We start from the raw sequence: 15,568 nt of genomic DNA, 5'->3' as shown, positions 1-15,568 counted from the left end.
TCAGTCACAAAAAAAATCAAAATATAATTAGTGACTGACTGAATGACTTGTCTCACTATTTTGGTAATCCAGCGAAACTTTTTCCTACTACTTCGCTTTTATTTAAACTTAAAATTCAAAATTTTAGATTTTTTGTGACTCGAGTAGTCTACCTTTACCTTGATGCAACACGAATACGTAGAATTCACACCTGTAACTTATAGTCAAGTGCATGAACTTTGATTCCTTTATTGGTTCATCCATATACAATGTTGTTTGAAATGACGTGTACAAAGATCGTATTGTAATGTACATATTACTATTCTGGTCAGTACAGAAACGAGTGACTTGTAAATGTTGTCTTTTGTATTTGTATTTTGAAAATCCGACTAAAATACAAGATATCATCTTTAAAAAGTAGCTCATTTCTGTGTGCTTGTTCTTAAAATATCTGTCAGTCAGATATCTCCAGAACAGTTAAAGAACCAGAAATTAATAGATTTATCTAGTTATTCAACAATTAGATTGGGCTCTAAGATCAAAACACAACTCAGTGTGTCCCCTTAATTAATTCGGTAAATAAATATAAATATAATAGTACTGTCTGTTGTATGTCCATGTAACTACTTCGCAGGGTTTGGATGGATCTTCACCCAAATAATTGGTATGGAGGTTCATTAGGTCCATGCGGGAGTACGTACAACTTTTCAGTTTTGCATTTTGCGAATTGCGGTTTTTATGAGCGTTTTTTACCACAACTTCGTCTCCTGTACATGGATCTTCAGTAGATTTATTGTGGAGGTCCATTAGGTCTATAGGGATATACATATAAAATTTTCAGTTTTGCATTTTGCGGTTTTTATTGGCGTTTTTTTTTTTTTTACTACTTCGTCCCCTCTTGATGGACCTTCACCAAATATGGTATGAAGGTTCGTTGGGTTCATGCGGAGATACATGCAAAGTTATGGTTTCACATTTTGTGTTTTGGAGTTTTTATGGGCGTTTTTGCGTTGTTTTTTTTTTTTGTTGTTGTTGTTGTTTTGTTTTTAACAATTACATATAAGGGAAGCAACTTTTCATCTCCTAAGATAACCTTTCATTAATCATGAATTTACATAACTTCCGTCCAGGGGAAGGGTATTCCTGCTAGTAAACTTAAACGTTTTCTTTATTTCAACTTCAGTTAAAATCAAAACCCAGAAAAACTGACACGCCACAGTCACTTGCTATCAAATGTTGGTTGCGCTTTTTTTTTATTAATTTATGTATATCCTACAAATGTATATTTGTTTGTAAAGAAAGAATTGTTTGTTCTATGAGAACCAGTGCATTTTAACTTATTGTCTCAATTAACTGTTCAGTTCCTTTAACCATACTCTTTAGTCCATCGGCATTTCATTCTATGGGTTGTGGTATTCCAAGAATCGTTTGTTGTTGTTTTTATACACACTAATACCCAATATTTTAACCCAACCTACACGTAAGCTTCCTATTGCATGAAACAATATAATCACCGAGTGGGAAATCGAGCCTTGAAATTTAGGGTTGTATGTCCCTAAACTTACCGGTTTTCCACCGGGGGTGGACAAAAGTAGTTGAGAAATTAATTATATTATTAAAGCATTAAACTTAATACGTGTGTAAATTTGACCAACTGATATATATATATATATATATAACTTAATACGTGTAGTAAATTTGACCAACTGATATATATATATATATATATAACTTAATACGTGTGTAAATTTGACCAACTGATATATATATATATATATAACTTAATACGTGTGTAAATTTGACCAACTGATATATATATATATATATATCAGCGTGAATAGCATATACTTTACTTCTAATTTTCCTCAATTCTGTCCTTTACAAAAGCACTCATTGTTTTTTATCTTAGAAATACAACTTACATTGCAGATGCCATTTTTGAAATAATTATAAAACCATTAAAGAAACCAGCAAAAGAACAGTATGTTGGCTACGTTTTACAAACCTCTGTGGTCTTAGCGTTATCTTCGCTTTATTTATTTCCTTTCGGAAATATAAAAAAAAATTCGTTTAATTTTGTTTGTATGTTGTGGTTATTAATGGCGAAAATATATCTAACTACCCTGGTTACAATGTGACGTAGGTAACACATGTTATACAGCAGAATAGTTCCTCGACTTTCTAAGAATGTTAATAACAAATTACGCGCGCTCATTGGTGCATGAAAAGGCATTAAAGCTTCTTCTTGAAGTCAATGAAGCTTAAGTATCTTATCTTAATAACTTCTCAGAAACTTGTGCCTTCTACTACATAATACGCCAGACTTCACCTGCATGAAATAATGAGACCCTAAACAAATTCCCTGGTTATATGATTTTATATGCTGATAATCATTCATACGGTAATACAATATTATGCTCAAGTCAGAGGCCTGCGTCACCCAGCTTTGCTACAGTTTGCCGACCACTTGAAGAGTACAAACAAATAGCCTGGTGGTAAGAATGCGTAACTTAGGCAGTAATACTTCTTCTTGTAGATATTCGACCTGAAAGCGTGCTTATCAGTCCACCAACTTCCGTTGGAAAAAAGATAAAATGGTGCAAGAGCCAAAAAGACCGGCGTTGAAATCTAAGCTCTTCCGCATGCTTAACACAGGACAGCAGAACCAAATTCTTTAGTACACTTGGAGCATAAAACATCAGAATGTTTGGAGAATCCGGTATTTGCAAGATTACAAGCTGTAGAACACTTGAGACTTGTTTTCGGTGTGCTTTTTCTAACTGCACTTTCCTTTAAGTAATCGGGTTTCTTTAAAATTTTTCATTCAATGATTTTAGATAATAACAACGTACAAAATAGCGCATGCAAGTGTTTTGCAGAATTTAAGACATTTATATTCAAACAAAACAAAAGTATTTCGTTAGCCTTTTTCAAAAATAAATTAACGGCAATTTTAGTGCTACAAGAAGGCGTATAGGGGAAATAAAGTGCAATAAATTAATGTTTCACAGTTCTAGTTGTAACGCTCATGTTCATCAGACTTGCTATATAATCGCACGAGTAAATATGCGTTATATTTTTTCCAGTGTTCTACCAGTTGATAGCATTATAGCACATACAGTCCTACACTGCTATGGTTATACAAAATTCCAAAAGTTGGACTTATTCAAATACTAGCGTATAACCCGTCAAAAATGACGTGGCAAGTACTACCACCCTCACTCCTTAGTATGCTCTAACCTCACATTTCATAGCTAACTGAAATAAATGTTGCAACATCAAGCTTGACCAACAAAGAGGCAGAAAAGTACAGTGGAGGCAAATTCCTTTGTGAGCCAGTCAAAATTATGATCATTCATTTGTGGCGTATTCAGAGAATAATTATTGGTAAAAATCAGTTAGATTAACAACTTCTAATATATAGAAAAGCCAGTGCGTTTTGGTAACACTACGTTCCAACAATGGCTTTATTATGTCATGCCGCTTAGCAACAAAAGTATAACCTAATATTGCTGTTAGTCTATTGTTTCTCCTTGTAATATATATTGGATCATCAGTATGTGAGAGCATTTTGCTAAAGTATTGTTTCTCCTTGTAATATATATTGGATCATCAGTATAAGCAAAATGCTCTCAAAAGTATTGTTTCTCCTTGTAATATATATCGGATCACCAGTATATGAGAGCATTTAGCTAAAATATTGTTTCTCCTTGTAATATATATATTGGATCACCAGTATGTGAGAGCATTTTGCATAAATATTGTTTCTCCTTGTATGTTAAAGAATTTTGCTAGAATATTTTTTGTAATTGTTTTGGTTTTATTACATTATATTTGGTAATAACAGATGAAAAGTTTTACCCTATTCGACTGTTATAATTAATAACTAGCGCACTATGTTACTGGTGATATCTATATGTTTTATATTATACAACTGAGAAAATGAAAACCACCATGAAGATTCAGTATTTAAAAACAAAAACAAAAAACGTGCAGTTCTACCAGTAGGGGAAAGTGAATGAATGTTTTGGTGCGTGCCGACAAAGGCTCAGTTCCTCAGGCTCTTAACGCAAAAATGAACAGCGGATGAAATACGGGTCCACATATCTATGGTTGTACGAACTTGTGGAACGCCAATTAAGGGGAAAAAATTCATGAGCGGAGAAGTGGAAGAGATGAGCTTGGAGCTTAACTTGAACCTCAATACATAAGCCACCTTCCTTGAGAAAACCCGTTGTTAAAACAAGGATCTGTCTCCAACAGAATGCAAGCCATAATTTCAAAAAATTTTCAGCAAAATATGATCACGTTCAGCCAACTCGTTTAAAATACAATTAATTTTTGGGAGATAATTTTAATTGAAGTTTCAAACATAAAATTTTCTTCCATTTAAACGAAGTGCGATAGTATTAAATTTTTTTAAGATCTTCAGCATTAACAGAAACGTCAACATATTTTGAAAGTTAAATCCAGAATTAAGTGAAGAACTGAAGGCAGGTGATCTACTGATCTATTCCTGTTGTTCTCAATATATTACCATTAACTTGTGAATATATCCAAAGTTTAAAACTAATTTATCATCACCTACTTATGGTTTATTCGCATGTTTCTTTAGTGTTGGTTTAAACGAAAAGCAGCACACCGCGGGAATTGGATCCCAAATGTTAGCGTTATAGGCCCTCAAGCTTACCGATGAATCATCAGGTGCCTATTCATTAGGGAAAAAATCTAATTTCTGTTTGCAAGTTCTGGTTGGATTAAAAGCAGTGTAATTAAATATCATGTGTTATTAATACATACAACGAATATTCCATGAAAGCTTATATTACAATTAGAGAGAGATAATGAGTCGTACTAACTCATAATTATTCCTATCACTTTGAAATTTGCATTTACAACTACTGGTGTTTTGCTTTGTTTTTGTGGCAAAAAAATTACATATCAGCTTAAAAAACAGTCTTAGTTAGTCGAATTTAGTTCTAACAGTTCTTCAATGCATATGAATACATTTCCTTGTATTCACAGCGTCACTAGTGGAAATTTTACCAACTGTATTACATCAGAAAGTCAAGGGAGCAAATGTTTATCACGATCTGGAAAATTACACCGGAGAACAATTCCAATAATAGAAATTTCTATCGCTTTGTACACATTTCATTTATTCCGTTGAGAAAACGTATGTAAGTGTATTTTGCGGGTTCTATACACGTCGCGAATAAACAGAATCTTTATCTTCTCTTCTGATTTGATCATTTACTCTAGAAGTGGTAGTTTCAATTTTTGTTGGTGCCGGGCATGGCTTAGGGGTTAACTTGCCAGGGAGCAGATTCGAAGGTCTAAGACTCGCGCCACTATGCTGATAAATGTGATCCGCGGTTCCAGATGTGGGTGCATTACAATGATGACAATCAATCCCACTATTCGGTTACGGTGGGCGCTGCTGACTGGCTTCCTTTCCTCTGGTCAGAGTTCGAAATTGGGAACATTGGCAGATAACTTATGTAGGTTTGTCATAAATATTAATTATCAAAAAGTGTTTTCATTGCAATATTAACAACACTATACAGCAAGCTCGAGTTCTTTCTTGGTTTACATACTGTCCTCTGCATTTATAAAATGTCATGCCAGTAAAACATGATGATGGAGGATTAACTACGTCATAAATTATGTTATTTCAGACATATAACATTTCTGTAATCATACTACTATACGATGGGCATAGCAATCCAAAGTAACCACAGTTTGTTTCTTTATATTTCCTTCCATATTTATATAAAAACAAAAACTCAACTGAGCTATAGAACTTTTTGAGTTTTTTTTTGAATGACGTCACGCCATCTGCTGTGTCCACCGCTTTGTAAGTCCGTAAAACTTACCACTGTCCCACCGAGGGATATGTTCATGAAAGCTAAATATATCACATGAGCTCATAGAAATGATACCATTGTCCCATAGTGATTTTCTTTTCTGTAATAATTTCATTAATGTTTAGTTACAAATTGCGTCAGTATCCTTCTGCGATCCTTTTATAAAGACTTGACGTTCTCTCAGTAACAAAGCTATTTATTTGATTATTTATCCAACGTGGTCGGAGAGCGGTCCAGATCTTGATAGCTATAAAGGAAGTTCGGGCAATATAACGTTCTACAATGATATACTTGTCACGTTAATGCACTTTTTTCGTATTCTCGTTAAACGTCATGCTAAGAAATGTTAGTCCTGTTACGGAGGGGCGGTTCTGCGCGTTCGAGCGTCAGCAAACACTAAATCATGTTTTCTTAAAGTCGGGCCCCCCAGTGGCACAGCGGTATGTCTGCGGACTTACAACGCTAGAAACCGGGTTTCGATACCTGTGGTGGGCAGAGCACAGATAGCCCATTGTGTAGCTTTGTGCTTAATTACAAACAAAATAAATAAATTAACTTAAAGTCTGGATATCATAACTCTAGAAAAATAAAGTACAACACTATTTTTATAATAAAAATGCTATTCACAAATATATTATATATATACGTATATATATTTATATATTACGTATGTTATTGCCTCTTGTGGAGTTTAAGAACTTACCTCACGTTCCAGTTAAATACTTTAATAGTACCCTCTTACGGTAACCCAATAAAACTAAACTAGATGTACTTGCGCAGGGTCCCAGAAAGTGTTCTCTTTCAAAAATAAATAAAATCAAAATTAGGAGTAATAAATATTGTTACTTTTTGATATTTTAGTTCATATGTCATGCTGTGTTGCAGCCTACAGAGTGCATAATTCTTCTCATGATTCATGGCATGCGCACGTCTTACCGACGTCATGACAGTACAAATTTCAACGTTAAGCGTCCATGCATATCTAAAACATTTAAAACTGATATTATTTAACACACTTTATTAAGAAGCCAATCATGCTAAATATAGTTGTAATTAATGTGTTAATAAAGGTTTTTACTCTGATATAAATATAACGATGTTTTATGGTGTAGTAAGCTGGTTTAATTTATAGAAAAAATAAGATACATGTGTCGCCAATGGATACTATCGCAACTAATACATACACATTATCAGCCTTGTATGAAAAAAAAATAGTAATATATACTTTTTACTTTTATAAATTAAAATCTCATTAATGTTACCAAATAGTTTTTTTTTAATTAGAGAAAATTCGAGACTGAAATGGGAAGAAAATTTAACACTTAAATTTATTCAGTTTTTATAGATTGAAACTTTTTATTGTTGTAACTCGGAAACGTAGAATATAATTAGTTAATCATTTTTACATCTCAACAAATGAATATTCTTGAAAGTCGTGGTCACGAGCACATATCAAGGATGTTGCAGTGAGAGCAACTTCGACAAGATTCAGAAACAGGGGCTTCCCAGTGGCATAACGGCAAATCTGTAGACTAATAACACTAAAAACCGGATTTCGATACCTGTGGTTGGTACAGCACAGATAGCCCATTGTGTAGCTTTGTGATTGCCAACAAACTAACTGACTAACAGAAAAAAATGGTATATTTTATTTGGTAGAGTAAAAAAATATGCGCAAAGTGAAAACCTTTCTCACTGGTATTGTAAACCAGTAAACCGTGAGCGAAAGCGGTTTCAGAGATCAACGTGGAGTTAAATAATACTGCTCTTCACGTGATATGTATCTCATAATAATCGTTCTTCTTGTTCAAACAGTGCTTATCGCAACGGCTTAGAATTGGTCCTACAGCGTTATTTTCGTTAGGCTCAATCTGAAACAGCAGGTTTGTTGCACGTATTCCCAGTTGGAAAGAAAATACACATTTCAAGCTACGAAAACGGTGATACAACGCACAAATTAATTCTTTATTTTCTTTTTTACCGACTGTCTCAACAGAAGTTTGAAATGTTATGATAATAAACAAACGTAGCAGTTAGTGGCTTGTGTTATGATAATAAACAAACGTAGCAGTTAGTGGCTTGTGTTATGATAATAAACAAACGTAGCAGTTAGTGGCTTGTGTTATGATAATAAACAAACGTAGCAGTTAGTGGCTTGTGTTATGATGATAAACAAACGGTAATCTGCCCACTAGGGTTTGCTTTCTTTTTGGTGGAAGCTTATCGAAATGGTTTTGCGGGTTGAGAGCAAATGTAGCAGTTTGTGACTTATGTTATGACAATAAAAAACGTAGCAGTTAGTGACTTGTGTTATGATAATAAACAAACGTAGCAGTTAGTGACTTATGTTATGACAATAAAAAAGTAGCAGTTTGGGACTTGTGTTATGATAATAAACAAACGTAGCAGTTAGTGACTTATGTTATGACAATAAAATTTTTATTATCATAACATAAGTCACAAACTGCTACATTTGTTTATTATCATAACATAAGTCACAAACTGCTACGTTTTTTTATTATCATAACACAAGTCACTAACTGCTAGTATTAATGGGTGCTCCGCCTCGCTCGTGTTATATCTGTCATTCAAAGCGTAAGATTAAGTTTCATTTCCGTTTGAAAGCCTCCTTTAACATACATATAACTGCAGTTTGTTTGCTTCGGAAATGCACGCAAATGTACACAAGAGCTATCTGCGGTAACCGTTCCTAATTTTGAAACAGCAGACCAGAGGAAGGACAAAGCTAGTCAACAGCGCCCACCTCCAACTAGTGGGCTTCTTTAATCAAATAGTGAGATTCAACCGTTACTCCTGTAAAGCTTCCACGACCTCATTGCGCGCGTGTTTTTTGCATTTATGGATGCGAACCACGACCCATGGAATTCATAGTCTGGTCATGGGCACGTTAACCACTAGGCCACGCCCGGTCCTCACATCTACATCCGTCCGACAAAAACAAAACCTCTATCGTCGTCTCCACAACTCGAGTTCAATAACGGTCACTTTTTCAAATATTATTCTTGTCCTGATGATGACCGAAGGAGATTGTTACTTGTTTTGTGTTTTTTAAATAAGAGATTTATTATCATATCAGCCGTCTCTACTATATATAAAATCTCTAGCGTTTAGCGTTCTATCCCTCGTCATAAGTATTTACCCAAGATAATTGCAAATTGCTTGTTGTTGTTTTTTAACTATGCACAAAGCTACATAAGGGCGATCTGTGCTCTGCCCACCACGTGTATCGAAACTCGGTTTTTAGCGTTGTAAGTCCACAGACATACCGCTGTGCCACTGGAGGGCTTGTAAATTGCAAACCATATTCCACAGTTTACGATAAATGTTTAATTCAATCAGAAAAACAAAACAAAAACGTGATGTATCATATTATCAACTACTTTATTTTATAAACAAAAAATAGCGTAAGAAAAATGTGCCTTTATTTTCATAAACTGATTTTAATACATGCCATTTTTGTTCGGAGCTTGAATCCCTTGCAGGACGATGAATTATCTTATTTGCTGTTATTCTGTTATTAATATTTCTATCAAGTTTTTTGTTTTCTTTATATCGTTTTGTCAGAATTATATAACAATCCTCTTACAATTTATTGCTATGTTGTCATAGCTTACTTACAGTGGGGGGGGGGGCTGCTGGGGTCAAAGAGTCGTGATATCAATGAATCCGCTCCACATTTGCAGATGTGGTTGTGTTGTAAGATGACAGTTAATAACATCATTTGGTTAAAAAGTTGATAAGAAAACCGTAAGGGCGGTGGGTGTTCCTGAATAGTTACCTTCTCCCTGGCTTTACCTAACCCCTCTCTGATCTAGCCGTTTACCTAACCTATTAATCTTACCATCACAGTATTTGCAAATCCCCGAATTTTCGAGAAAATTTCACGAATCCTAGTTTTATCTTTTCGCTCATCCTGTGAACACATTCGAACACAGGATCAAATATCACTCACATAAATGTGATACGAAGTATTATATACGTTTATTCACAAGGTTGTGGTACTTCGAAGAACCATCAGTCAAATAAAAACATGGTAAACTTTAATGTGGCATTTTCAATTTGTAAATATTGTTTGACCCGAGTTTCTAATATTACGTAATTTCACCTATACCAAGATTGATGACTTGTTTGTTTTTTAATTTCGCGCAAAGCTACACGAGGGCTATCTACGCTAGCCGTACCTAATTTAGCAGTGTAAGACTAGAGGGAAGGCCACTAGTCATCACCACACACGCCAACTCTTGGGCTACTCTGTTACCAACAAATAGTGGGATTGATTGACACACTATAATACCGTCACAGCTAGAAGAGCGAGCATGTTTGGTGACGAGGATTCGAACCCGCGATCTGTAGCTTACGGGTCAAGCGCCTTAACCACCAGGCCATATCAGACCGTAATAACTTTAAAAAACAAACAAATAAAAACGACATACACTCTCCAGATAATAATAAAAAGTTTTTATTTCAGCCAAGTTTTTGCCTTTGCGGCTTCATCAGGCTAGTAGTACAAGAACCCAAATTCCAAATAATAATAAAGTTTTTATTTCAGCCAACGTTTCGCCCTTGCGGCTTCATCGAGTCTAGTAATACAAGAACCCAAGAAAAGACGATTACATTGAACACGGTAACAAAGAAAAGACGTTCATGCTGGAAATTTGTGAACAAAGAATGCTTTGTAAAAAGTCGTAAACCAGGCGTTTATATATATATAAAACCGTCTAAGTTCCATCAAACCAGCTATAATATTAAGGCTTTTATTTTTAACACTAATCCGACAACTCTAAAAAATATTTTTAAGGACATCATGTAATAGGTGTTTTTAACATTAAGAGTCACGAAACGCGAAATCTCTCGTCAGTGATTCACATTACATATTACCTTCCAGTAGTATTGTCACTTGAGGAAATAAAAAAAGTCTTATTCTACACGCCGATAGCTTCGGAAAGTACTGACATTAAACTGTAAAAATTCATAAAATTTTCTCTAGAGGGCGTTTAAGTGATAACGGCACAATGATGCAAACCCATAACAATTTTAATGACCATATTATCTAAATTTTATTTATACCGCCTTGGGTGAAGAAAAAGAAAAAGTGCGCATATTTTCTACGCAGTACGGCAATAAAACGTTTTTTTCTTACAGCTTAGTATCGTGAAGAGAAAGCTTAGCTTTTTTTTTCAACTGAGAAATATCCTTAAAAGAACGGTACTTTTTAGGTTTTTTTGTTATTATTTTATTATACCTGATAGTATATAGTGTTCAGTAAATATGTTAATAAATGCGTATAATTTTTTGTTTTTAGAAGAGTTGAATCTTGACCCTCCACTACAATGGCTACTAGGATTCCAGTAGTTCGACAGTTTGTTTTTGAATTTCGCGCAAAGCTACACGAGGGGCTATCTGCGCTAGCCGTCCCTAATATAGCAGTGTAAAACTAGAGGGAAGGCAGCTAGTCATCACCACCCACCGCCAACTCTTGGGCTACTCTTTCACCAACGAATAGTGGGATTGACCGTCATATTATAATGCCCTCACGGCTGAAAGGGCGAGCATGTTTGGTGGGATGGGACGGGGATTCGAACCCGCGACTCTCAGATTACGAGTCATGCGCCCGAACCACCGGGCCTAGTTCAACAGACGTACGTTGCCTTATGCAAGGAATATCGTGGTAGCGCAACAAATATGAGGGGACACAGAACAAAGGGATAAGCCTCCTCCCACTCTCAGGTAACGTATATGACCTTGACCCTTGACTTTTGCATAGGAAGCATGTGATAAGCAAAGCATGTGCCAAGCAAGATGGCCAGCTTCTTATTGTTATGTATCTACACATTGAATTTTTAACTCACATTTATCTCATTTCAAGATAAAGTCAAAAGAAATCAATTTTGTCAGCCTTGGTCTTGAATGTGATAACGCGTTGTTATTTCATGAAAGTCAGAGCATAGAAATTGAAACGATATGATACTGATATCATATGGCTAGAATATTTCTATGTGTTCAGTTATTGCTAAAACAAAAGTGGTAAATCAGGTTTGAAATTCATGTTCGCATTTCGAGTTTCTTACATACAACGAAGGCAAATTTCAAATCTCCATCCTTAGAATAAGCAGAACTGTAACTACCTAAAAAGCATCACATGCTAAACTAGAACAGAACTGTAACTTAGCGTTACAGATTACCTTATAGAATAATGCTCAAGATTTTGTTTTCAGCCATTTTTGTCTTTTATATAAATAGCAATAGCTTCCGATCAGTGTAAGCTATGTACTTAGAGCGAAACAAAAAAACAACCTTGTCATCAGTTTTACCGACCCAATGGAGAGCGTTTTTTTTCTTTATAAAGCATGACTATATGAAATGGTAGCTAAGCATTTATTTTACAAATACAACTTCTGAAAAGTTCAGAGTTTGATTACTAGGCCTAAAAAACGTGAGGAAATCCTCAGAAACCGCGGCTGTAATTTGTCAAGAGATGGAGCCATGAAGTAAAGGTTTGTAGATGAAAAAGACTCGGAGCCATTCTACGAGCCGCGGCTAAAAATAATTTGTTTCCTAATACATGGTGAAAAAAAAAGTTAGATAGGTATTTCCTTAGGTCCTCAGAAATGGGGTAGGTAGGTGGGGTATTCTTTTTTAATGCAGATACATATTTTATGATATAAACGCAATTGCAATAGATTGTACTAGAAGCTAAACGCTATCAGAAAAAAATATTATTTAGATATATGATCACTACAGAACTTAAGTGTAAAAATATGAAACTCTTTAGGTTAGTTAAGGTAAAATAAATAATAATAATAATAATATAATAAAAAAAAATTCCAGAGGGACACAAGTGAGCAGCTCGTGGGTAATATAATTCCATAAGGTAACGTGAGTCACATGTTCCCCAAGTGATTTACAACTTATAAAGGCGCGAGCCTTTGGTCATGTGATGAGGAGAAAGGGGATGGAACACTTGGTTACAACTGGGAAATATGTGGGGAAAGAAGTAGAGGTAGACAGCAAGAGAAGATTCTGGATAGTTTAACAATTTGGTTACACAAAGAGAGGGTAACTGATGTAATGACAAGTACCTGGGACCCGGAAAGGTGGAGAGACATGACCGCCTACTCTATAAAGCACGGCACTTGATGATGATGAAAGGCGCGAATAGTAATTATGGTAACAGTAGTTAGACCTGGTTCAAAGGCCAATAAAACAATAAAATTTAAATATAAATAGATGTATCCTGTTAGCTTAAACAAATGTATTTTCATGTTACAATTTGAAGTCATTCTAGAAAGAAAAAAGGAATAATTTGATTTATTTCGATTTTTTGGCGGTTACGAGGTCGGTCAAATTGACCAACCTTGTATATAATTAGGGTAGAGAAGATAAGAAATAAAATACAAAGTTTTAGTGAAGAAAAAAACGTTTGAAACGTATTTTTAAAGATTACGCAAATGACATTTGAGATTTTTGGGATGAAGAAAAGTATTTTTAATCATAACATGAAAATCACTTCGCACTCGAAATGGTCAAAAAGAAAAAGACTTGATATATTCACGGACAAATCTTTAGTAAAAATATTTCACTAAAAATATGATTTTTTCTGTATAAAAGACTTGTCATGTTTACTGAATTTCTATCAAATTTTGTGAAGATACACATACTATATTAAAAGCTAGTAGTGTCGAAACTATAACAACTACAAATAGGTCACGTGGTCGGTTAATTTGACCGAACCCGTGTTGAGAGAGAGCTGAGAGCGTTGACACACAACACAAACTAACGAATTAGCAGATTGGTGCATTGATTTAATTAAAATAAAAAAATCGAAGGGCCTTTTTCATTAGGGTATGTCGGGAGATGATTTGTGTGTGTGTGTGGTGGGAGGAGCGTTGAAAAACTTTAGGATCAGGTATTGTTACGTAGGGTCGGTCGAGCAACCGGAAACAGAGCATTTTTTTTTTGACTTACAATCAAATGGAGCTGCTTTTTCTAACGATTTTTATCTCTGGTCTGCATAAATCTAAAGTTAATATTATGGTTCCCAAAGCTAACACTCTATCCCTGTGTGAAATTTCATCTAAAACTACCTAATCAAGTATTGAAATTTGTTGTTGTTGAAATTCTGTTCAGACAAGAACTTTCATTTTTATCACATTTTATTTCTACGTAAGATACATGTGTATACTATATTTGTTGGCTGTTTAAGTACATACCCTTTCAGGATAGTAGCACTAATGAAAAATTATACTAATAGACGGCATTAGCTTGTGTGGGGGGGCACGATATTTTGGGGACCTGGCCCCCTACTCCCTTCCATTAGCGCCGGCTCAGCTGATAACAAAAAAGAAGAAAAAAAAGCTGATGAAATATTAACAACCCAACCTGTCTACTCCGGTTTGTCTCAGATTCTCAAGAAAAGCAACTACCCAGAAGAAGGTTAAGAACCTTCTACATTATAGAACGACAGTAAGATGTTATTTACACATATGACCATTACCTATAATTGGTGGACTGAATCACAGCAACGATCCATTGATGCTGGAACACTTTGTGTAGTGGGTGGGTGGGGGTGCTGAAAACCACTGAACAAAATCGAAACCTCTATATGAGATGGGAACGACGCATGCGCAGCACTCCCGCATGTCAAGCCAAAAACGCTGCCGCCTCGTTCTCGCGCATTCGAAATAACCTATATTTGCTCGAGAAAACCGTGTAGATTGAAACTCTAATAATAACGTAAGACTCAGTAATCTTCATTAGTGATTTCATCTTTAAATTTCTTTCACCAAAGTTTAACAAACAGATTAAACTTCCTCGATATCTATTTAGATAGAAAAGCTTCTAACAGACAGACACACATACGTACCATGCACGCTAAGAAACGAAACCTTTCACTAACTTCGTTAAGAGAGATACCAAGTGAACGGACAAAGAAAAAACCCTTTTTTAATATGTTATATAAAACAATATACTGAGCGAACTCCGGTTATGGTGATCGTATAATTTCATTCCAATCGCCTGAAAAACAAAATGATGTCAGGGGTAACAAATGGCCGTAACGTCATACTCGTGCTTCTACGACCTTGCACGTGCTCTGAAGTACTGTGCATTGCATTTACAATGTAGGAAAACTTCTTTGAACGAAAGTGATGGCCATGTGGTAAAAGCAACTTGTACGTATACACATGATAACATTATTATTACATGACATAGTTATGATTTTAAACAAAACTTCTCGAGAAAACACTAAATTTTACAGATCATATAATATACATATATAATGTTCATAGAATAGATCATTTTTTCCCAAGATATATAATCAATATTTAGACACTCATAACCGTTAAATTTTCTAATGTCAACTCCCCCCTCCCCCACTAGGCACATCGGTATGTCTGCGGACTTACACCATTAGAAACCGAGTTTCAATACCCGTAGTGGGCAGAGCACAGATAGCCCATTGTGTAGCTTTGTGCTTAACTTCAAACAAAACACAACAAAAAAACCACTAGATTTTCTGATAAAATGTGAAAAAGTATAAAATAAATTTAGAAAATATAATAAACGCACGACCAACGATAAAAAAAATACTGTTGTTGTTTTGTCGCCATTACCTTTTTTGCTTCATCAGGAAATATAGGATGCAGATAATACTTTAGCAAAACACATTTATGACGTCAACCAACTCCTGCTAAGAACAATTT

General features: G+C 35.0%; 1 protein-coding gene across 1 annotated transcript in view; it reads right to left on the bottom strand.

Moving 5' to 3' along the window:
* The window catches only part of LOC106473495 (neogenin-like), a 41,707-nt gene extending 39,792 nt beyond the window's left edge, over nucleotides 1-1,915 (bottom strand). Inside the window, exon 1 of the mRNA XM_022403091.1 lies at nucleotides 1,902-1,915. Within this exon, the coding sequence (XP_022258799.1) occupies nucleotides 1,902-1,915 (14 nt within the window). The remainder of the gene's footprint in view (nucleotides 1-1,901) is intronic.
* Between the last annotated feature and the right edge of the window lie 13,653 nt (nucleotides 1,916-15,568).

This window comes from Limulus polyphemus, unplaced genomic scaffold (assembly GCF_000517525.1).
Source record: "Limulus polyphemus unplaced genomic scaffold, Limulus_polyphemus-2.1.2 Scaffold131, whole genome shotgun sequence".
In the NCBI taxonomy this organism is placed as follows: Eukaryota; Metazoa; Arthropoda; class Merostomata; order Xiphosura; family Limulidae; genus Limulus; species Limulus polyphemus.
Note: the sequence above shows the minus strand (reverse complement) of the source record. Positions and strands in the feature narration are given on the sequence as shown.